The 25073-nt window shown below is 42.3% G+C and overlaps 1 protein-coding gene across 1 annotated transcript; it reads right to left on the minus strand.

The window, feature by feature from the left end:
- Positions 1-36: 36 nt before the first annotated feature.
- Positions 37-24295, minus strand: TECPR1 (tectonin beta-propeller repeat containing 1). The gene is made up of 25 exons (XM_005522971.3): positions 24172-24295; positions 21350-21582; positions 19507-19689; positions 18908-19030; positions 18120-18245; positions 16434-16608; positions 16237-16337; positions 14786-14887; positions 14222-14367; positions 12872-13389; positions 11972-12117; positions 10873-11028; positions 10226-10375; positions 9435-9592; positions 8654-8781; positions 8445-8547; positions 7692-7788; positions 7239-7318; positions 6880-6936; positions 5269-5443; positions 4245-4380; positions 3851-3943; positions 3111-3217; positions 2537-2656; positions 37-1855 (listed from the first exon to the last, which is right to left on the minus strand). Exons 1-25 carry the CDS (start codon positions 24293-24295, stop codon positions 1661-1663), a joined length of 3732 nt encoding a protein of 1243 aa, XP_005523028.2. The 3' UTR covers positions 37-1660.
- Positions 24296-25073: the final 778 nt, after the last annotated feature.

The raw sequence follows: 25073 nt of genomic DNA on the forward strand, positions 1-25073 counted from the left end.
TAGAAGGCAAATACTTAGTACTCAAACATAAACAACTTAAAACTTTTTTTTTTTTACTTAAACCCAGCTTTTTACAGTAAAGTAAGTGAAACTTGGCAATGTAGGGAAAAATGCAAAGGTACATTATAAAGCTTATTGTATGCAATCAGGTTGATTGTTGAAGATGTAAACACTGACTATTAAAAGGAAAAATCTTGATACAATGCAGAGAAAAATACAATCCTAATAATTCTCTAAAAATACAAGTAATAACGTTATTTATTTGAACAAGATACTGTGCAAGTTATGCAAAACCTATTATGGGAATTAATGCAACACATTATTTATGGTTCTCCCACAATGTATGTATAAACCAGAAATTTAATGACATATTGGAAAGATCAACAGGTTCTTTCTTTAACAGTAAAGCATCTTCAATCTTCATTCACATTTGGACTTGGAAACAGTGTTTTCCTTGGCATTAAATACCAAATATATTCCTTAAATACGTGCAAACATAAGTTTTACTTCTACAAATACAGTACTGAGACCACACCAAACTGCTCATCATATAAAAATAGCTTCATATACAGTCACACACAGAGAGAAGAAATGAATGTAAAGTGTCCAATTATGATAAGTAAGTCAGGAAAACTTTTTTTGAGAATAGAAAGTGGTTTCACATTGGAAAAAGGGATGAATAAATAAATCACTTACTCAAAATGAAGAGCAGAGCTTCATTCTGAACTGCCATCAGTGTACACTGGCAAACTCTACTGCTATCAGTCCTACATTCCTACCACTGTAAAGTCAGAATTTAAGACCTTCCCTTGACTTCTACAGTATGAAAGCATAATTTGCAGTGATCTTGAACACCTGCAGAGTCTGGTGCCTTCCAGCCTCCTTACATAGGCATATGTGTACCTCAGTTATCCCAGTTTCAGTTCAGCTGAAGGCAGAACACGATTTCCCAGCACTTGCAGTGACAGTTCAGAGCGAGACATCGCTGAGCCTGACTGACCAGGACTGTGGCTCCCTGAAACCAGGGGTTCTGCTGCCTGATTAACCCATTGCTCACTGTGAGCAAAGACAACAAAAATGGGCACTGCCTGGTAACTGCAGCCTAAGCAGAGTTGTACAGAATTTGATTTTGCTGATGGGAGCAAGAACAGCCTGACCCAAGTCCACCCTTACACACGGAGCCCTTCCCATGAACAGAGCTCTGTGCATGTCTAAGGGCTCCACAAACAGAACCAGCTGTGTTTGCCTGCAGTTGATTCAAATTGAAACATCATCTGTACTCAGAGATGAATCTCAAAGACAGTGTGCAAGATGTGTGAATATGAGAGAAATGTAGGGAGCATAAAAAGAAGAAGTAAATGCAGTGATCATTGGTGCAAATATTCACATTTGTATGGTGTGTAGCAGCTATGGTAAAAGGTCAGAAATACACTGGTTAAAAACCTTGCCTGCTTTGACAAAACTATGAAATCTATCAAGTCACATTTTACACAAGATGAATTAGAAGGATTCAGTATTTAAAATACCCCATTGCAAAGTCCAGTTCAGTCAAACATATTAGTAGCACAAAAATGTCATGTTTCTCTCTCCAAGCAGTAGACATTTCTTTCTTTTTAAACTATTGCCTGCTGCTTGTTAGCAACACATAGATGGCAACAATCTAACAGTTAACAGAATATCTGTCCAATTCTTGACTTTCACTGACCATCAGAGGGGTCTTAGAGTGTTCTGTTTTCCCTTTACTCTCATCTTCTCCCTCCTTCGATGTTGCTGGGTTTTCCGCAGCGGTGTCAGGCACGGCACCCCGAGCTGCTTCTGTTGCATTTCCTCTGACTGTAATGTGCTCCCACCCACCCTGTGAAAAAGGGATAGAGAAATTCAAAAGGAGAAACATCACCCTGTCACTGCTGTACATGATAGGATGCTTCATGTACACTGCTAGTTTATACTATTTGTTCATGAGGAAAGTAACCCTGCTCTGGGATGAATCAGAAAAAAGGCTCCTTGTAAAATGAAACAAAACACAGTAGACCTCCCTGTCGTTATAGAGGTGGTAAACTTGAGGATTGTTTTTTGTCATGGGGAATTGAGATTAGTAGGGTCAGGCATTCATAACAGAGCCACTGCAGATATTCCACAAACTTAAAAGGTGACAAAACCTTGAAATAGCCTTTCTCAAAACACTCAGATTATTACACAGTACAACAATGAGGAATAATCATGTGCAGACCAAGAAGGAATCCACTTTTTTTTAAATGGCTCTTACTCCACTAGTTTTTCCACTGTAGGTTTTAAATTACCTATTTAAGATGAATACTTATCAAATGCAAATAGACAACTTCCCGGCTACGACTGCACAGCCCATTATAGTAACTTCAAAAAGGAACCTAAACCTGAAGGAAAATGTCTGTTTCCTGCAGATATATCCAAGCTTTCCAATGCAGGCCAGCCAGGCAGGATGGCACTTCGCTTTCTCTGAGAGCCCACAGACATTGGGATGTACCACTTCAGGCAGTTCTGTGCCCCCAGCACTTACCCCAATACCATAATCCCAGGAGAGGCCCTTAGGTTCCAGGGGCTGGACACCAGTCCGGTGGCAGACGGTCCCACAGCTCAGACTGTGACTGCCCTGCACTTTGTCAGCTATCACCCACACCTCAAGGAAGCAGAGAGAGGCAGTAAAATGTGCTGCTCTTCCCAGATGTGAAATCTCTGCCTGATCCCTTTCAAAAACCAGTCTTCTTCAGTAGGCTTAAAATACTCTAATTTAGGCAGAGAGAAACCCAAACAAACTATAGAGCAATGTTATAATTAAAACATTGCCAGATAAGACTTGGCAGGAAAGAGATTAAATATATGAAAAGACTTGTTAAAACATATAGCCTTGTTAAAAAAAAACAGAAAAAAAATTAATGAGGCTGTTTGCAGCAGTGGGCTTGGCTGTATCACTATTTCATGGGTATTAACTTTTCTCTTGCTATCACATTCCAGCATTTAGACCAACATTTTGTGCAATAAACAAAGCTAAGGCTGAAGAACATATAATTACTAAAGTATGTCCTACATAATTTTTAATAAACTAATGAGATACAAGGAAGCTTAATACACACCTGGTCCAGGGGCCCTACAGACATTTTACGGATATTATTTGATACATGATCCCACGTTGATCCTTGAGGGTAGCTGGGTGTGATACCCTGCCTGTACCAAAGATTGCCTGTAAAACAGAGTGCTGGTTACAGCCCAGCATGGCTGTTTGTCTGAAGTGCTGTAGACAACATAAATCAGGAATTAATTCTTTCTGTGTTCTGGGAAAATGCAGTTTTGGCTAATATGTGAGAGAGATGGACAAAATGAAGTTCCCAATTTGGAATTTGTATTTCTATAGTTACTGTTTATAAAAATAGCAAATACTCTGTTTTGTAAGAAAAGTGTTCATATAAGGAACTAAGCACTAGAAAACAAAAGCAAATGAGATTAAGCTTTCTGAATCTGGTGTTAAAGGCTTGTTTCTTGTACAAAAGGTGCTTCATGATTTATCTCTTTTGGAGCAGGATTCCAGACAAAACCCAGCCATGCAATTCTCTGACGTTCATCTGTGTCTTCCCCCCACAGAGCACAGATGCTGGATTGTCGTTACCCAGGGCACTATCAAATATAACAACAACCAACCTTCAGAAGCACCACTTAAGCGCACTGCTACTCCAGATCCTTCAATATGAAATATTACTCCCTTTGGAGCAGCAGTAATCATCTGTCCAGTTCTAACTTCGCCTCTCCTTTTTAAATCAGTCTGGTATAGACTGATGTACTTTTTGTAGCACTGACTAATAATTTTTTAAATCCTTACCATTTTTATCCAAGACAAACACAGATGTTCGTCCTACTGAGACTTGCTTTAACTTCTGTTTTTGAGGTGAAGGGATATGGTACCAACAGTCACCTAAAGGTCACAAATCTTGAGTTAAGCATTGAAAAAATAGAATTAGCCATGGAAATGTCTGCAGTTGAAATACATTGCTGTGCAGGAAAGCTGTGAATGACATCACACTTCATATATTTTTAACAGATTGTTTTTTACAAATGAACACTAAGTTACACAAGTGCATAGCAAATTAACTGCTATAATTATTGTATTATTTGTATGCACTGTTTTGCACAGCAGTGGGAAAGGCCGGGAAACAGACTGAACTTTTTCAGACATGGCAGTGGAGCAGAGCAAAAGATAAAGTACAAGTTCTTACCTGCAGGTTTGTTTGGAGACACTGAACCCCGGTAGAAGGCAGAACCATCTCTAGCAATAGCCCACACTTGGTAAAATGCTCCAATGGAGATGGAAATGAAGGGCTGATCTGTTCCCACATGCAGCCAGGATGTTCCCTAACAAATCAGGGAGGTGAATTGTGAAGCAGTGGTTAAAATTTCCATGAGAAAATATTGTTGTTTACCAAATAAGAAAAAACCAACATAGTGAAAAATATTCTGGAGAATAAACCTTACATAACTTTACAACTGAACAGAAATAAGGTTGCTTATCCTCAAATATATTTGGATATACAGGTCTTTGAAAATCACTAAGTTGGACAATGAAGGGCCTTTTCTATTAAAATCACTGCATTTTAGGCATCTGCATGTCTCTGAACAACTGGACTAGAGCCTTTTTTTTTTTAACTCCTCACAAAAGTCAACTGATGTGGCATTTCACATTCCAGACCCAGTATTCCAGGTCTCACTGCTGTACTGCCTTATGGATCAGAAAGGAAAAAAAAAATTGTAAATATTTTTTGTTTTCTTGTAGTTTTTCTCCACATTCTACTGAAGTATTTTCTTAGAAGTTTCTCCTGGTTTTTATCCTACTGGTATCAAGAGACACAAGACTGAGACCATGCTTCAGAGAGTCTATTCCTCAGCAATTCCTTTAAGTGGGATACGCCTGTTATCAACAATTTCAAAAAACAAACAAAGGAAGAACTAAGCTGCCAGTGCAGAAAGTGGAACTAAAATCTTCATGAGAAGATGGCCAGGAGCTGAGAGAGGCTCCTGCAGGTGATATGGCAGAAGCTCAGGTAGATTATGCAAGAGAAGCACTATTATAAGGAACGTGGGCAGCAAACTGTGCTATAGCTGATGGACAGGGACTTCCAAATCTGGGACACAAAGGGATGAAAAATATCGAGGTGCTTTGAGAGAGGGCCCTGTGTGATTGTGTGTACTTGCATATTGCATTAAATACATCAATAAGCAGTAAAAACAAACAGGGAGCCTTACAGCTGGATTTTGCTGTGTCACTCCAAGCCTGCAGAGCACATCTCCTTTGTCACTGATTGCCCACAGTGCTACTGCTTCTTCATCATCTGCATCTGAACTGGGAATAATGGAGATGTCCCACAGGGTAACAGGAGGCACTTCCAGCCATGGCCCGTTGGTGACTATCTTACATTTTCTGAAGCAGAAAAAACCCAAACCTGTCAGAAGTATACTTTCTATAACTGGTTTCCCAGTCTATTGTTGACTTGCAGTCCTAAAAGTCTTTTCATTAGGCAGTGTTTTTCATTAAATATCAGTATTTTTAATTTGAAAGAGGTTTTTAACAATCAACCATGTTTTGCATTAGGTTTTGAAGTTTAAACTAGTACTGATTTCTCAAAGCTTGCGTAGTTTGGTTTTTTTTTAAGTTACTTTATAAAACCAAGGCCACCCAAGAAGTCTGCAACTGGTGCTACACTGCTCCATAGCTCTCTCAGATGCACTGGAAAACAGCAGGATAATAAATTGCAGAAAGAACTCCACACCCAGATCATTCCTTCCTCTGTCTTGGTTAAAGGAATAACTTTGCAATTCTTTTTTGGTTGGTCTGTTAAAAGGTTATGTAGCATCTTGAGGTAGGCAGAGGTAAAGCAGCTCTGACAGACTTGATAAGTCATGCTGGGACTTTGTGTACTTTTTCTGTGGAAATTGCACTGAAGTAGTGCTGTTTATTAGGGAAATTATGTTAGACTCTATCATCACCACAGTAATTTTGTGGATGAAGAATGTCCTAAAAAAAATCAGGATATTCCTCTGTTTTCCAGTTCTGAAAAAACAACCCTGAGTGGTTACCTATTTGTTTTCAATTTTCAATTGATAGTTAAAACAAGAGGAAGTGTTTAGACTAGAGGTGTTTCTCAGGTTGCTTATTTTATTTCAGTTTAGTGGGTTTGTTTTGCTGTATATTGTGAAGTAACACTTTTGATGCTTCAGAACCTCACCTCACTTCAAAGCTTTGTACAAAGGGCAAAATACTTTGTAGCATCAATACCAAACCCAGCAGTGTGTAAGTTCACAGCAATTAATTAGCACAGATAATAGATGCTCTAGTATAGAAAGCATAGAAAAGTTGAAAAACAGGGAATGCACAGACTTCTCCATCTTATAGAATATAGTGGCAGTTTGCTGTTTTCCAGGTTCCACCTGGACATTTCCTCTGACTGAAATGGGGCTGGACTATATGTGGCCCAGAAACGAGTATGTGGAATTCATAAGTTGAAACTATTAATATAAAAGGCCTATTACCAGCAGTTACAAGTGACCTAATATGTACCAATACACACAGTGTCTACTATTCCTTAATCATTTATCATAAAGAAAATCAGATATAGAGAAGAACTGTCTGACTTTTATCTACAGATCCCACAAAATCCAATAGGGTAACTACCCATAGAGACTTACAGTTAGAGACATAATGCTAAAGATCATCAGTTTCTCTGCTGGGTTATTTATTTCAGGTTTCTTTACTTTTTCTTTTTTTGATTGGGTGACAAGATTCTTCACCTCATAACTAAAGTAGACTTAGTGAGCAATTATTCAAGTTCAAAACTTATTTATATTGAGGTTCCTCACCTTGCCCAGCGCCTCCGTCGGACAAAATCTTTCATTGTCTTGTGGCCATGGTAGGACCTACCAAAACAGATTTAAATTATGTTCATGAGGATGTCAGAGCATCTCCAGTGTCAGTGCCAGCCTGAGAGCACTGCCTCCATCTGCCCACCAAGCACCCCTGCTGATCTGAAAATTCTTCAAGTGACAGTTTGCCAAGTTCACTTTGCTGTCCTCCCTCCCTGCAAATATCAGCATGCCCACAAAAATGGGGGGAATGAGGCAGTGTTGTGTCCTTGATAAAGGGCAGTTAATGTGCAAACCAGAAATGAGAAGGAGTGAGGACTGGAGTCTGGGATTTGGTAGAAGAGGAGTTTCCTTACGCTGGGAAGTCAGCTGCATACTGCCAGCCCTCCCGGTCTGTGCCGCCTGCTGGGCTGAAGTCAATGTACCAATCCGAGACCTGTGGGCAAATGGGGACACTGGGAATAACAATCAACACCCAATGTATCATAAACACCTCTTCTTCTATTTACCTCCACCTTTTGGAGAGCAGTGATTTGTTAGAAATCTTCTAATACTTGGAATACATACAGAGGTTCCCAAATCTTTTTAATTCAGCTGAAGAGAAAAGGATCTAAGTCATATTAAACTAAAAACCCCACTCAGTGCCTAACATTCTTTTGACTATGGAAGATTACTGCTAGTTATGAATGGGGAAAACAAGGTTAAATATTACAACAAATCCCAGAAGAAAATCTGGGCCCCTTGAAGTCTTGTAGCCTACTTGCTAAGCCTGGACTTCTTTGTAAAAAAATTTGTAAGACAAAACTTACCCAAGACCACTGTGGAGAAGGAGGCTTGGTGTTGGTCTTTGTGCATTCCTGCAGGCCAGAGGCATCACTCCACATGTATCTATCTGTGGGCAGACCTCTGGTAATGGAACAGTGCACAAGGAATGCAAGGTCATTTATAACAGGGAGTTTAAAAGGGGAGGGAAGAAAAGCCATTTTGTAGCACTTCCTGCTTTCACACACAAAACACTGCTATCATTAATCTCCTTATTTAGAAATATCATGTGAGTGGTAAGCACAATGGGAAAGAGTCTGTACAATTGCTTCCAGTTATACCAAACTTGAGGATTATGTAAATTTTTCTCTGTAGAGTGATATTCCTCACTACCATTTAAAACTGGAGTGTGAATCCCATATATGTTGATATACACTTTTCAATACTTTTGCTCAAATATGCTATTCAAGGACCCAGTGTATTTAGCACAATATGTATACGAATATACAGATGCTAATTACTTTTCTGTCTGGCCTTAACAGTGAAAGATACTGCAAGTAGGCACATTTCGTGCAATCACAAAGCATAAATCTGCAATGTTTTGTCATATTTGAATGGATAATTACAAATTAGAAAACTGAGAAACATTGCTCCTTCCATCATAGGTTAACTATGAATGTTGGAGGAGACTGAAGATTGAGTAAGTGTAATAACTCTTCCAAAAAGCTAGAACAAAGCTATTTTTTCATTTGACAGTGGTAGTATTAAAGTAAATTAATGGAATAAATTGCATAAATAACCTGCTGCTGTATCCAGTGACAGGGTTCCACCGTTGGTTCTCATAGATGTAAACACATTTCACATCTGACTGTGTATATATGTTATCAGCACTACTGGCCAGTCCTGTGAGGAATAAACAATGTGGATTAGAGTAAAGCTAAAGCTCAAAGACATTACATTTTAATTCCACCAGCCACTGATGATTCTGTTTCTCACTCCCAAGCTGTACCTTGGATGAAGCCACCTCCATATCCACCAGTGTAAACCCAGGCTGTGTGGTCGTAGCCGACGCCCCACACCACGCCCCGGCTGTTGCTCTCGATCAGCCGGAGGTGACCTCCCACCTGCCGCCAGAACCTGCCAGGAAAAGGACACTGTACTCAACACCACATCCTTCAGGAATGTGTGCTTTTCCCACCAACAACCCGATAATCTTCAGCACAGGCCACCTTCTCTGCTCAACTTGTCCAACTACTGTGTAACCTGCAAGGGAAAGCAGCTGCCAGTTGAAAGCATTTCCCTCTGAACAGCTCCCAAAAAGCAGATGGTATTGTTCTGCTTGAGGGGTTTGCAGTACCATGTTGCCACAGTTGTCATAAAAACTGTTGAGAAACTGCTCCTGTACTGCAGTGTCTATGGAGGACTGAGAATTTCAAATTTCTTGACTCAGATAAAACTGAAAGCTCAAATTATATTCCAATCACAGCGATTAGATTTACTTTCAGTTTAGGCTATCTCTTATGACATTAAAGATGCAATGACAAAAAATGGGATTTCAGTGAGAAAGGCTTTTGAAATCACAAGGATATCTCCAGTGTCTGAGAATTAAAATATGATTTGTTGAATTTCTTCACGTGCAATCATGAGTAGAAAGGCAGCCATTAACCCTGTCAGTAAGACACCTGCAGTGTTCTACACACTCCAACAGCCCATCAAAGCCACTGAACTGACAGGACATTCTTTGCTGGATGGCATCCCATGCAGAAAGAATAACCTCAGAGGCCTCTTACATTTGATCACACGGCATCAGCTGGGGTCCGGCCTCCAGCTCAGGACTTGGCTCACTAACAAAGATGTCTCCTTTACAAGTAACTGACCAAATGGCATGGTGAGAAGGAGGGCCTTGAATCCGTCTGCTTTCACAGCAAGACATGTTCAGCAAAGACAGCTACAAAACAAGAAGCAAAAAAAGCTTCCATTTACAGTGAGAACAAAAATTTCCATAGAGATGCTCAGTACTGTAAAACAAAATTTTACCTCTGCACGTTCTTGCAAATCAGCAAAGTGAATATGCAGCTTTTTCTCAAAAGGCACTAGAATTCAGTGGTTCAGAAATTATTATACAACCACTGGAACCGCTGTGGTTTGCAGGAGCTGATCAGGATGAAGCATCTCTCAGGTTTGCCCCTGCTCCAGTGTATCTATGCCTGTCTGCCTGTACAAAAGACTCTAGAACAGTGACAACAGAGAATGGTTCTTCTACCAAAGCAGAAGAACACAATAACTTAATTCAACTCCTAACTCATTCCTACCCTAATCTATATCCAGAGATAGGAATAGAATGAAAAACAATATTGGTGTTGCTGTGGATAACTGCAGCACCAGAAAGCAAGCAGACTTCAGAGGAGATAACAAGCTTCAGGTGCCTCTAAGTACGTTTGATCAAATGGTTTAAATACATAAACTTAAAAGACAGCTGGGTAGCCTCAAGAGTTTAAGTGTAATGCTGACATTTTGGAGACTGGCTTCTGTGTTTTATTGCAGACATTGCCAGCTTGAAATGAGAGATGCCCAGAATTACCCAGTCATGCATTTCTTGCTCTGTTGCGGCTGCCAGGCGGATTGGCCATCGCTGCTTCGTCCTCTCAGGTGTGTAGAGTGCAAAGGAGTGCTTGGCTTCATTCAGCACTTCAACTATAATGGTCACTTCATTCAGGAACACATGGATGTACTAAGACAAGAGAAAAAAAAACCTGTGACTATGGCAAACCCTCCCCAGAGCCAGCATTTTCACACTTCAGGTCTACAAACAAGGCGTTCTTGCCAAGGACAGCAAAGAATCAATTCTTGGCACAGAGGGAATGGGACTCAATTTCCAGTCATTCCCTACCTCTGATTCCTATTGCCTGCAGGCATTAACCCTACTTGGGAGGATCTTGTCCACCCAAGCTGGGCTCTTCACAGTCAACAACACTTTGAACTTCCAGAAGAATTCCAAACTAGTGCAGAACTGATGGTTTAAGCACTGTGAGTGGTTTGTGATTGGGTATTTCTGACGCAGCCTTAACACAGCTCAGAAAAGCCTGGATGCAGTTTGTTGGTACCTGGGGTTACCTTTGACTTGGTTCCCAAACCTCAGAACAGTGGCATGCCATAATTTGCCTCCTTTAAAGAAACTGTTTCCCTTTGCCAAAAGCAGCTCTCCCAGAGGTCTGCTGCTGAACACACCTTTTTCTCCTCATGGTACATGTAATAGATGAACAAGATGCTGTCGCGCATCCCATCGCTCCCAGTGAACTGCTCCAGTGCAACTCGAACGTCCATCCACTTATGAGGCTTCCAGTTCCTCCACCACTGCAAAGCTCCAGTTTTAACCCAAACCGACTGCAAGACAAACACAAAATTACAGGACTAAAAACACTGCATGACTCTGTTTCTTTCTCCCAAATGCTGTTTTTGTGCCCACAAGTTGTATCTGCTGCAGGCTAGTCTGTATCACACCTCATCACACATTCGTACACCTGTATCACACATTCACATACAGAGTGTACCAGAGTATGCAAACTCATAAAAGTAGATAAAATGATACTGAAGTAGCATGCATACAACAGTACTAACATTTTTACCCTGCAAGAATGCAGTAGGACACAGGTAGTAATTGACTCAAGTTTGTTCTTGTTATAATACAACCTCTCTTTGGAGTTTAAAAACTTTTGACATAATTTTTTTAAACTTCATTAAAGCCCTGGACTCCAAGTGGTTTTAATCAGATAATTCCAAATGTCATTTGGCAGTTAGCAATGAAGGGACCAAAAATATGAATGAATCTGAAAAGAGCCAAGGAGTCATAACAAAGGGAACATCAAACAAAACTGCTGCTATTTATGTGCTGCCATTGACGTTTGCAGCATTTATTTACGCAAGTTAAATTAGTCCTAATGGCCACAGAGAGGGAAGCTCACCTACTTGAGTCACTGCTTCAATTAAGATGCTTCATCTTGTGGTGGAATAATTCATACAATGTTGTGCTGTTGCAACCATTTCTCTGAGGATTTGAGGTCTCACAGTACCAAATAATGCTGACCAATACTTTGTTTCTTCCTAAATAAAACTATCTGATAATGCTTTTAGATGAATACTGCTGCTCCATGTTTGACAAGCTGTTAATTTCCCACAGGGAGCTCAGATATTAATAATCCAGGAAAGTTGTCATAGACAGAAGTAAGGGCAAGAATATAAAGCTGACAGTAAGCTCAAATCAGTATGTCAGGAATGTATTATTGACTCCCAGATGTGTTTGGAAGAGAGAAATGTCCTCACTGCTTACCTGCTCAATAGCCTGCTCATAGTGCCTGAAATTCTCCAGTTCCCGCTTTGTCCTTTCACTGAGCTGCTGAAAAATCTGCTTCCTCCATGCTGCTGTCTGTGCAGGAGTGATGGACAGGGAGAGAGACTGCACAGATGATGACAAACCTAGCACAGAACCAAACCAAATAAACTCCAGTGAGCTTTGAGTACAGCTCTGTGAAAGGTAAAACACTGAGCTCCTTTGAACACCAGACTGGATCGATCCAGTCTAACACCATTTTTATAATGATTATAATTTGGAATCAATGTATTACAGCCAAACTTCACAAATGATACATAGAAATAGGATCACTAGATGATTATATAGAGGCTTTTAAAGCCATAACCTTATAAAAATGAGGGTTTTGTCACTGAACTGCAAGATAATTAGATAATACACTGCATCATAAGTTAGTCTGTTAAATACTGGGATGCCACAGTCCATGGTTTATTTTATCCACTTCACTAGGAATGGCAGAGTGAGGCAGTTACTGCCTGCATCTGCATCTCCCAAGAGAGCCCTTTTCACTCCTTCCTGTTACTGCTCAGTGATATTATCTGTTTTGCCCAAAGCTGCAGTTTCAGTACAATTAAAAATGAGATGTAGATCCAGCACAGATTACTTTACAAAATTGCTACAGGAACTCAAGAGAAAATATCACTTTTACATTTACTTATCTCAAGCCCCAAGTGCTCTACAGCTAAATACTGCAGCATTATGCTCAGACATGAACCTATTAACAAACTGCAGTAAGAAAAAGTGGGTTAGCACAAGTTTTGCACCATGGCTTTGCACAGAAAAAACCAAACCAGCATTTCTCCTAAAGAGCGTATTGAGCTGTGACTGGAACTGGGGTGTGCTGTGGTGACTGGCCAGTACCTGATGGAGCAGTGAACCACTTGAGTGGGCTGTGCAGATCTACCAGACAGCCTCCCCCAGACACCCAGGCCCACAGAGGGTGCTCATCGGCTCCGTACTGCTCTTCAGCTCCCACCGAGAACACGCCCAGGGAAGAGAGGCTGGATGTGTCTGCAAAGCTGCTGACGGAGAGCACTGGATGCTTCTGAGCCTCCTTCAAGTCAATATTTATCCACTGCAGTTCTGCAGAAGGATTTGGGTTTCCAGGAGATTTATTCATTTCAAGGTTATCTTTCTCATTACTAGCTGAAACAGCAGTGGCTTCTCCTTGCTCAGAGTGCAGAGGATCCACAGGCAGCTGTGCAGATGTTTCAGCCTGGCTGGCTGGGCCATTCCCAGCAGCTGCAGCTCCCAGCAGGGCAGTGCTGGCAGGGCTCGAGGGCACGCCGGGGAGCTCTGTATCAGAGGAAGGATCTGCATCACCCTGAATGACCGCGCTTGTTTGGTTCTGAATATCATCAGTAAAGAAACAGCCAGCACTGAAGGACAAATAGATAATTAATTATCATCCAAAGCATTGTAAATCAGCACAGGCCTTAGATTGCAGACACACAGAAACTGACAGTATTTCATTGAAGGAGAGAAACAGCAGACTTCTCTTTTAAATGTCAGATTTTATCATCAGAGGAAAGAGTCCAATACAAATCTAGCAAAACTATGAGTCTAGTAAATCTGAAACATATGAGGAATTCTATTGATCTTTTCAAACAATTGGTGGTGTTGGCTACCTACAACTCTCAGGAAAACATCCCATTTTCTGAATATGAAATAACAAATAGGATTTTTTAAAGCCCATTATTAACTTTATGATTTGTCTTTGCTAAAGGGAACTTCTCAGCACACACTCTGGCTCAAACAAGTCAGATCCACTGGCATGTGTGGTACAGCCCAGAGGCCAGCAGGCAGGGGGAGTAACTGATTTAAGCTCCCTAGGAAAAGAAACGTACAGTGACACTCAGGAAGAGTAATTCCTAAGTGGAGTTGACACTCCTTCATGGTATATCATAAACAACATCTTCTCTTATTAATAAGAGACTAGTTCCAGATAGTGATAATAAAGCCCAGAGGAACATGCTTTACCGCAGGCATGCAGTGAATTCCAATGTGGGAGCTTCAGATTCTTCTCTGAGTGCAACAACTGCTGCTTATTGTTAATTTTAATGGCAAAAATGCAAATGCTTTTTGGCATACATAATGATTAGAGATGCGTTCCCCACTCCTCCTTGTCTGTATCCCTTGAATGTCAAGAAATATCTCCTAGCATTGAAACCCTTGCTGTACAAAGTCTTGAGCAGGTATTTCATGAAGTACCTGAGCAGACTTGTTGAGCTCCCAGTCTGAGATCTGTCACTCTCTCTGCCAGACACAATTGCCTTCCACGTCTTCCCACTGAGCTCACTTGGTGTGACTCCTTGACGAAAATAAATCGCTCTGTCATCGCAGCCGATTCCCCAGACCTAGGGAGGGAAAGGGCTTGGTGAAGGAAATGGCTTGGAATGCAGTAGGTATCAGATACAAAATAGGTGCAATGGTGCAGAATTGAGCACAGAAAACTGCTGGCCACGGTGTTTTCCTTTTATGTTCTTCCTTAATGCTGACACTGTAGATGCAGAACAAAATTCTGGACCAAAACCAGTCTGCATCTCCGTGTGCCATACAAGATGTGCTGGCTGTCACCTTCAGGTGCAGAATTGCAGAACTTAGTAATTTTCCCTCCCAGCAGTTTAAGCCTTTTTGTCCAGCCAGCCCTATTGGCTGAGGGCCCTCACCACATGTGAACAGCTCCTGCACTAGAGAGAACATACCCCTTAGAGGTAACATTACCCTTTAGAGAGGAATGTAAATACCCTCTCAGCTGCTCCCCAGCTCTCTTACCTGGTTGTTTAAGCCCACGGTTACCATCATCATTTCTCCAACCATTTCAATCCAACTTGTCCCACAAGGATTATGTGAGTTCACTCCTCTTCTAAACCACACCTACAACAACAGAAAGTCTAAATTATTCTCCTTCTACTCTAGCAGGATTTTAGTTTCTTTAGTGGATTAGTCTTAATCTCTAATACTGACTTGCCACATTGTCTTAAGAAGTCAATTACTTCCTTGATTCTTTATCAGATAAAGATAAAACAATTCTCCCAATAGTACCCACATTGTGTGTCCACCTGCAGCCAGAAAAGCCAAAAAAGGAGACTTTTTTGTAGGAGTTTCTGTGACAGAGTTAGTTTTTAAGCTATTGGAAAAATGCTTTCTATTACTATCAACATGTAGGCTATATTTGACCACACTGAATGGGCTTCTAAATAGTGCTCTTACATTCAAATCCTAGAAGCAGGGCTGCCAGAGAGAACTGTCAGGGGCATGTCTTTAGCAGTACAGCTCTTTAAATTGTCTCCCCTTAGATCTGACTACTAATCTGGAAGTGTCTGTGTGCTGGGCAGCTGGAAGTTCACTCTGTATGTAGCATATATCCACATAGTCATAGTAGCAAGCAGCTCCCTTAGAAGCTGTTGGTTGAATCCCATAACATCAAGATGTTTGACTGCCTGTGGCAGATCTGAAGGAAAATGCACCAGCTTATCTCCATTTATTACAGTGGATTTATCTGGCAGATGGAGAAGGCTGGGCACAGCCTGTTACCATGGCTCAGATGACAAGTAGTGACTCACTACACCAGAGAAAGTCAACTGCTGCACATGCACAGAGTTCGGGCCTGGCTTTGAATTCAGTGTGAAGGAGCAGGGAATGGGGCTCCATGATCTTTATGGGTCCCTTCCACCTTAAGACATTCCATCATTCTAAGTTAAAACTCCACTGAGAAAGTAATCACACATCCACATAAGAGATATCTCAGCTAATTAAAAAACAAAACCCCGCATTAAAAGGCTGATGAAGAGGGAACAGTTGCAGTAGGAAGAAAAAACCAGCATAATTCAGGAAAGTGTAGATGAGGATACTCCTCCTGCTGCTTTTGATGTAAAATTCATTCCTTGTGGAAACAGGAGTCACTTCAATTTTGATACTTAATATCCTTTAGAAGAGGCTCCTCATCCAATACCCACCAACATCCCCACCCACCTGCCAAATCTGTCTTATTCGGGTTTAGAAAATTCCTTCCAAAAGAAAAGCAAAAAGTCTTCCTTAAATTCAACTTAACTATCACAAACCACAGAGCATTCCCATAACAGCAAGGGGAACTAGAATTCCCCAAACCATGGGGATCGAGAGTTCAAATCACCAGTGCTTCCTCTGCAAGTTACACTCCAGTTTGAGAGCAGCACGCAGGGAAAGGGAAGAAAAAAGCAAAAGCAGAACATCAGCCCTCTTACTTTTCTATCCTTTGTAACACACCACACCACATCAACACCCACGGAGACATGCATGATCCCATTTTCAGAGCTTGGAGACTCCACAGTACTCCAGGAAATTCCTGCAAAATACAGAACCCAGAAGGCACTGTAGGTTAGTTTTTTATTCAACATTATACAAATCAAAGGGGTTTCCAGCCAGATTTAACAAACTTTACCTTGAGGATTATTCCTATCAATTCCTTCTCTCACAATAGCTTGCCCTTCCCAGAGAGTTGCCCAAAGGAGGTCATAGGGGCCACAGCTGATCTGTACAACTTCACCAGGAGTGGTGACTAAGGACCACGTGGAACCTTCTGGATTGTGATGGCAGACATTTTCTCTGTACCATACCTAGACAAGTTTAAAAAAACAAAAAAAATGAAATAAGAAAAAAATAATATCACTACAACAATGAAACCATTGAGACAAGAGTAAAGACAAGCTGGAAAGAATAGCTCTCCTTTAACAACAGGATTCTTTTATGTACTGTATGGCACTCTGACCTTTAAAGGTACTTTTTTTTTAATGTTGATTATGCAATTGAAGCTATTTCCTCATGTACTAAGGGAGGAGGCTGTTCTACAGAGTAGCTTTTATCATGGAACTGCATCTGGATTGGTTACAGTAACTTAATGCTACAAGTTCTGTGTATATTTCAACATTTAAACCACTTCAGTGTATTTCAGGGCATGTTATATAAACCAAGAGTGAACAAACACATAACACAAAAATGTTACTGTTAGCTGACAGCCTGACCTCACTTTCACTGAACAGAGCTTGCCACAATATGGGGGAAAAATTCCATTCACTGTGCAGCCTTTGGTGACATCCAGCCATTTGCTAGTCCTGGATGGTGCAATTTCTGTAGATCACAGTCAAATAGGAAGGTCAAACACAGAAAGCATGTGTGGCAGTCATACGAATGCTCCACAGCATGACTGCCGAGTGCTAAATCATCATTTTTAGGAATACTTTATCTCCCCAGGGACTTTCACTTGGGAAATAAAAGCATTTTACAATGGCAGTTGAGTAAGCCTGTAGACTGGGAGGCTTGTCACGTTTTACTAGAAAGTATGAGGAATAGGGAATTTTTATTTTAAACAACTTAACCAAGATTGCTTGCCTCTCCAGGCAGTGCCAAACATGACTGAAAGCTTGGGTTATCTGTTAAAAGTATTACATTCTGCCCTGTGAGACCACAAGTTAGAAACTGTCTAGACACAAAGGAATATCAGGTACATGATGTAAGGATGAAGGAAGGAAAACAAGAATCAAATTTTCACAGGACTGAGCAAAAGAGGAGACCCCATGGGAGGCCTAAAACCAACAACAGAGAAAGATGTGTAGTTTTCAATAAAAAATAAAATTAAAACATTTCAGAGCTGGATGCCACCTTGCCAGGTCAGGAGGTGGCCACTTTCCAGTCTTAGAAAACCATTTTGAAAACTCTTGAATCTGTCTCTCCACCCCAAAGGCACAGCACAATGCTTCACTAGAACCTTTGTCAGGTTTTAAGGTTCTCCTGGTTCCCAGCACCACAGTCAGAACATTCTAGGCATTTTAGGCATTCTAGGCATTTTTCAAGATAAAAGATACTACTCAGCCCAAGTTTTCAAGATTCACCTTTACATAGAGGTTAAAGGCTTGCATAAACAACAACCCTAGAGGTACTAAGCCTTTGCATTTACAACACAAGCTGTTACATAATGTAGTCCCAAAGCATCTCTTCATCCTCTGCCAAATGCACAAGCAGTGCATTTCCTTACCAATATAAGACAATAACAACTCTGCCTTCCTTTACAAGTATTTAATGCCTTTTCACTAGTAATCTTCTTTAGAAAACTTAGGAAACACACACATACCCTTCCTTGCAAAGAAACTGCCCACACTGACAGGCGGCTGAGAGGCTCGTCCGTGATCTCCCATCCTCCAATAGAGATGTCATTGAAAGGGTCTGGCAGCTGGTCTGGTTCATCATGGGACACAATCTGGAGCAAGGGAAAGACGGTTGAGGAGAGGAATCACTGCAAACAGGTGACTTGGCTGGTGGCATAACTTGTGTCTTGCAGCTTGATTATGTATCACTTACTAGAGTGGCTGAGGATGGAGATTCTCCCTCTCCTTCAAGGCCTCTATATGCAGAGAGGGGAAATGCTGCCAAGGCAGCATGGAGAAGTCTGTTTTGCACCCTAACTAAAGGAAATTTTTACTCACAGAACAGTGCATACAGAATTGGAAAGCTGAAAGATTAAAAATTACAATTTTTGTGTTCTTAAAATGGAACACCAATTACTAAAGAACGTACTATTCACACAGATAAAGGACATAGCTTGTGAATGATGCAAGGCAGGTACCACCTTGAACGAGAGTGCTTTGTCACACAACCAAAGGAAGTTAAAAAGTTGATCTGAAATTTGCAGAGGAGCTGAACATCCATCTCTAATTGCATCACCATGAGATCTGGCACCTTTTTACAACAGGTTTCTATGAAAAATCCCAGCCTTCCACTTATGCTTACAAGAATAGCAAGTTGGAAGTGAAGGAATCCAAGTCCAGCCTACAGAGAAGTCATAAAAAATTAACTTCTCTGCACTTATAATTGATTATTTCAGACAATCAGTCTATTTAATATTTAAAAGAGATCCAGAACCTTCGCCCAAACGTCCCGTGATTTGTATCTCCTGTATCTGATCCATCTCCTGCGTCTGACACAAGAATTCCATCTCTTATCCTTTGTGTAGGTGCTGGGGAAGTCTATGGCATAGGTCCAGCCCTGCAAACAGAGGTTTTCTTGTATGAAAAACAGGATCAAGGGAATGCTTGAAGTCATAACTCAGAGCAATTCTGCACAAGAGTCACAGCACAAGTCACTCTGTGTGTCTCTACAGCTCTGATTAACAGATCAGCTAATTCCACAAATGATTTATGAATCATACCCAAATTCCTCTGGAGATATACACAGAACAAGACACAGTAAAACATTTTTACTTTCTGCATAGTAAAGACCTTAAATAACAATGGCATTCAGTTGCCAGGATTTCGTGGCCTGATCAAAAGAAAAAAGCTTCCACAGAAGCTCCTGTAGACTTCAAAAGCCTTCAAACAAGATCCTTCTTTCTGCTGTATTAGAGTTGAGCTATTTCCCAGAAAGAAGTTTTATTTTTAGACTACTTTACACTTCTAAAAAGTTTCTTTAATTTTACAGATTAAGGATTCCCAGAACAGATCTTTTGGGTATTGTTCACCTACCCCTTTCTCTGTTGGTTCCCCTCCAATATTTTCATCCACATACCAGTCAGACTCCCACTCCCAGTGTGGTGAAGGCAGTGTGAAACTATCAAGCTGCTGGTGTTTTAGCCCGCTCACATCACTCCACTGCCAGCGGTCACTGGGCAGTAATTTCTCACAAAAGCCACCAACTGGATTCCAGCGCTGCCAGAAATAATAAATAAAGTATTTCATTTGAGATCACATTATCTCATTGGACACCTACAGGGAGTCATGACACATTTCTTATTTTCTGCAGCAGAAGAGGAATAAATTCCTGGGGTGAATGAGAAAGTGTTCACTGCATGAGCCCCTCCCTGACACAGCCTTTGGAAGAAGCTTTGTTCAGTATCAGAGGAGGGCTGACTGCAGAACTTGTCCCAACCAAGTCATTTTCAGCTACATAAACAGGACCATCTGATGCTATATTTTACCAGGCACAGGGCTTTTTCCTTTGGTGATGTTTGGCACCATGACACTGCAGCATTAGGGTAATGCTGTGTGGATAGCCTTGGTAGCTCTAATCTACTCCCAGAGAAAGATGATTCATATCTTGTCTGCACTAGAAAAACAGCACTGCCTCTGCCAGGAACAGTGTCAAGAGAACTGTATCAGCAAATGTACCCTGGATCTTATGGTATATTTTTTCCCTAATCTACCTTGAATCAGTTACAGAACTGATAACACAAGAGTTTTCACCTATACTTCCATTTTTTTTCCCCCCACACTCCTACATACTATAGATATACTGGCAAAATCTGTCCTCTAACACTGTCTTATGTTTTAGGGCACATGGAAAATGAGTAGTTCAAAATCCATCTGTAATTTTTACACAAAATATTATTTGCTGTTACTAAAAATCTGTCTAAATTGCCTTTCACATTATCTGCAAACTACTTCAGTTTAATTTTGTTGTTGTTAGCTCTTGTAGAGTATTTCTTTTTGTGCTTTCTAGTATTTTGTTTTCCGTTTTTCAGTACCTAGAACAAACAAAACAAGTTTTAAAGTAACAAATAAAATTTTAAATTTTGCATTTTTAAATAACATGTTTACACAATAAAAGGAACATTCTTAAATGGCTGAAAAGCTGTATCAGTATTAAATAATGTATAAAATTAATTTGTTGTACTTTTGCCCATGCAGGTAAGTTAATGTGTCTTCCCAATTTATATTCAATCTATTGCCCATTAAAAATCAGAGAAATGTGCTCAAGAAAATCCATCCATTTTCTCTCCCAATTAACTTTTGGTTAACTTAAAACCAAATTTGATAAATTTCCTTTAAAATACTCTTTTAAAGATATTAGTTTGAATGCATCAGATAGAAAGGATCACCTTAACACTTCTATGCAAAAAAGTTGGAAACATTGTACTTTAATGGAAAGTTATGCCTTTATTAGAGAAGTCTTTGTAACACTAAGAAATAGCATTTTTTAAAAGAATAATATATTTCTGATAATGTATCTTTGTTGCCTGGAAGTTACATGGGACATTTTCTAAGGGGAATTGTGTATTTGTCACTAAGGAAAGGAGAAATGGAAACCACTCGGTGAAAAGGGTGAGTGAAATGGTTCACACAGAGCTGGAGTTCACACTGGCATTGCTTTTGCTAGGAGCAGGGAAGTGTAACTCCTTTGGGAATTTAAATACTACAAGAATAACCTGGTATTTGGCACATACATGTACTCTTCAGGACCTTCTGGTAAAAAATGAAAACAAATAAAACTTATTAATCCTCTTGTGAGAAAAACACACCGAGACAACTGATGTAGGATGCGCTGTCAGTCCAAGCAGTGGCAGTGTGAGAGGTATTGTACCTGTCATACCTGGTTCTCATAGGTTTCCTCCTGGTATCTGATGGGAACATCTCCTGAGAACACGTAGGTGTACACCTGATGGTCACAGGCTATTCCCCAGCAGCACTGTTTGACAGCAGAGACCCGTTTGAATTCCAGCTGTGTGTCCTTACACAGCTCCCAGTACTGGCCAACAGTGGAGAGAGTGTAAACCCTCCCAAAAATGTCAACAGCCCACAAAAGGGAACTGGGCATGGCCATATCTGAAAGGCAAAAATGAGGTTATTACTGGAAATGATAGGTACAAAAATGGATCTTGAACCATTTATCTTGCAGATCAGTCATGCTCTGAGCCATCATCAGTCAAATTAAATAAAGATGTAAGTGATGATTTTTTAAAAAGAGCCTGTGTAAAGCTGGTAGCTAGATCTCTTTGTCAGAGCTGTGCAGCCCACACCTCTCAGATATCCCTGAAAAGCCATAAGAAAGACCTTTCTACCAGACCATCTATTACTGTCCATCCTACAAGAGCTCAGAAATAAACAGGACACCTCTGGCAGGCTGGGGACAGACATTAGTTCAGATGTGGGTTCAGAAAACCACAAAGCCCAGAGCTCCATGGACTCTGCAGCTACAAAAAGCATACCAAGGGGAACACAGGACTGCCACAACGTGGCTCCCTCCACACCTTTCTGTTTGGCACCAGCTTCACCCTCATGAGGTTTCTACTGCTCCACCTAGGGTTAGGGTTATGCCTAGAGTTAGGGTTCAGAAAACCACAAAGCCCAAAGCTCCAGGTGAAAGAGGAATTCTTTTTTGGAGTTGGTGTGGAACACTTCTTCTTTGCTGTAAATGGCAATTCTGCTTTTAATACAAGAGTCTAAGGAGAGCTGCCTGCCTGTTTTGTGACACAAGTGGAGGCACATAGGGACTGACTTGCACCGTGTATGTGAATGGCAGTGGAGAAACTGGAGAATCTCACACAGCTGGGTCAAAGAACAGCACAGGAAATTCCCAAGGGATCCCAGGGACAATATATCAGGAGTCTTTGTTTCCTAGAAATTCTGATGCTAAGTACCTAAAAACCTGGATCCAACAGATGAAGTTCAACAGGTAACAGCGGTAAGAAAACACAAAGCAGCAGAGAATGAGTGGTACCAGGGGAAGGCCTGAGCAAAATTCCATTGCTTGTAGCATAAATAAAACGAATCCTCTGCTTTTGACCGTTTTTCCCTCATTGTTCCTGGGGCTTTGAATGCATGCATGTTTGTCTGCTCTTGGATCAGCCATTTACCTTCTTTATATTTTCCTATAGTGGAGTGTAGAAGGACATAACATGGAATAATGGAATGTAAGGAAATGAAGATAAGGTGAAAAGTGTGTGTGTGTGTGTTTGTGTGTACCACTGGGAAAATAAAGGCCATGAAAACAACCCTTCAGTATTAGCATTTAAAATTCTCCAAAGCAGTGTTTATAACAGAAGAAAATATTATGCACTTCAGCAACCAGAATGCCAGAGAGTCTGGAATAAAGGAAGCATTATGGATAATGCAACAACAACAGCTACCTAGCTAGTTAACAAATAAAAGTGATGCTTGGGTCTCTTAAAGAGAGGCAAAAATATAAATTAAGGCCTGTACCTGGAATGATAGTCCAGGCAGACAGAAAAGTACCTGGAACAGTTTGGGAAAAGGTGATGAAAGTTCTAAAGATTATGAAGTTAAGAAAAGGTGGGACAATTAAAATAACACAGGCTAATGCAACTGGTTTAAAATACTCAAGGCAGCCACGACAAGTGAGAGTTTCTACATATTCTTTCAGCTGAACTTTTGAGACAGTGTTTGGGGAATCACGGGAAAATCCCAAATGCATTTGGGATTATAAACTTTTAAGACTTCACTTTAGGCCCCTTTGCACTGGCTGTGCTGCAGATGAAGACAAATATTGCCCAATCTTGAAGGATGTTCAGTGCTGCTTGTCTATTTGCTTGTCAGTGAAGGCAGAAGTTGTAAAGTATTCTCAGGGGCCTGTAAAAAATCAGATCTTCTAAATTATTCCTCACCCTGCAGCTCAGACAGGTAATTTTGGACAGAACTAAAATGCCTAAATGAAGACAACATATTGTTAATTAAAATTTCCAGTGGCCTGGTATAATGCTGATTGCTACAGAATTCAAGAAAAATATCCCAACTCCCTGAATATAATAAAAGCAATGATGTTCCTCGTGAGAGCAGGGCCCTGTCCCCGAGTTCAGGCCGTGGCGGTGGCAGGATGTGAAGCACCCCAGGACTCGACGTGTTCCAAGGCACACCGCGCACACATTTCTCCTCCGTGTCACACGAACCGAGCGGGGACTCCTCCGGTACCCCCGTCCAGCCACGGACGCGCCGCTCGGAGCCCGCGGGGATCCCAGAGCGCTCCACAAACGCGCCCAGGCGCGCAGCGCGCCCGGCAGCCCCGCACGGAGCCCTCCCGGCCGGGCATTAAGGCCGGATCGGCTTAAGAGCCGTGCGGGGCTGCGGCGCCCCGGCCTTGGGGCGGCCCCGGGCCGGGCCCAGCCCCGCCCGCCGCGGGCTGCGGCAGGAGGCGGGCGCGGGGCCCCGGCGGCGGCGGCGGCGCCTCCCGAAACGCCCCGGGAGCCCCCCACGCCCTCCCCGCGGGGGCTGCGCGGGGGTGCCGGCACCTCCCCACGGCTCCGCCACTGCTCCGACAGCGCTGGAGCCGCCGGGAAGGGCGGCAGGGTCCCGATCTCCACCCACCCTGCCCTGCCCGGCCCTGCCCTGCCCTGCCCGCCACCGGCCCGCTGGCAGGGAGCGGCGCTGCTCCGGCCCGGCCCCGGGCTCGCCCCTCACCTGCCTCCCGCCGCCCGGCGCCGCTCCCGGCGGAAGGAGCCGCCGCGCCCCGGCAGGGCGGCCCCGCGGAGCCGCGGCCTGCGGGGAGCGCCGCGCCCACACCGGCCCCGAGCGCCGCCGCCATTGGCGCGGGCCGCGCGCGTCACGGCCGGGGCCTGGCTGAGGGAGCGCCGGGGCCCCCTGCGGGAGCTCCACGGACAGCGACAGAGCTGAGCGAGCGACTGGAGCCGATCTTGTGAGGGAAGGCTGAGGGAGCTGGGCCTGTTCGGCCTCGAGTAGAGACGACTGAGAGGGGACCTCATCCATGTGTAGAAATATGGAAAGGGAGATGTCAAGAGGATGGAGCCAGGCTCTGCTCGGTGGTGCCGAGCAATAAACGAGAGACAACGGGCAGAAACTGATACAGGACATTCCACCTGAACATGGGGAAGAACAATTTTACTGTGCGGTGACCGAGCACCGGAACAAATTGCCCAGAGAGGGTGTGGGGTTTCCCTCGCTGAAGATATTGAAGGACTGTCTGGATGCCATCTTGTGCCATGCACCCTAGAGCGACCCTGCCTGAGCGAGAAGGTTGAACAGATGAGCCACTGTGGTCCTTTCCAACGTGACCCAGTCTGTGATGCTGTGATTCTGTGGAAGGGGCTCGTGCCCATCCGCCTGTCCAGCTGCTCAGAGTGAGCAGGGGCTGCAGACGGAGTGAGGGAAACCAGCCTTTGCCTGAAGTTGTGGTGCATCAGTAAATGCCCTGCCTGAGGTGTAAAGAAGGAGGTAGACTTTCCTGTCACAATTTGTGGCAGTAGAGTAGGAGCACAGTAACAATCCTCCTTCCCTGGGTGACACCAAAGGTGCTGCTTAACATTTATTACAAGATATCACTCACCCTGCTACAAATGATAACC

This window comes from Pseudopodoces humilis, chromosome 18 (assembly GCF_049639895.1).
Source record: "Pseudopodoces humilis isolate 2021_Gansu_Grassland_sample_001 chromosome 18, ASM4963989v1, whole genome shotgun sequence".
In the NCBI taxonomy this organism is placed as follows: domain Eukaryota; kingdom Metazoa; phylum Chordata; class Aves; order Passeriformes; family Paridae; genus Pseudopodoces; species Pseudopodoces humilis.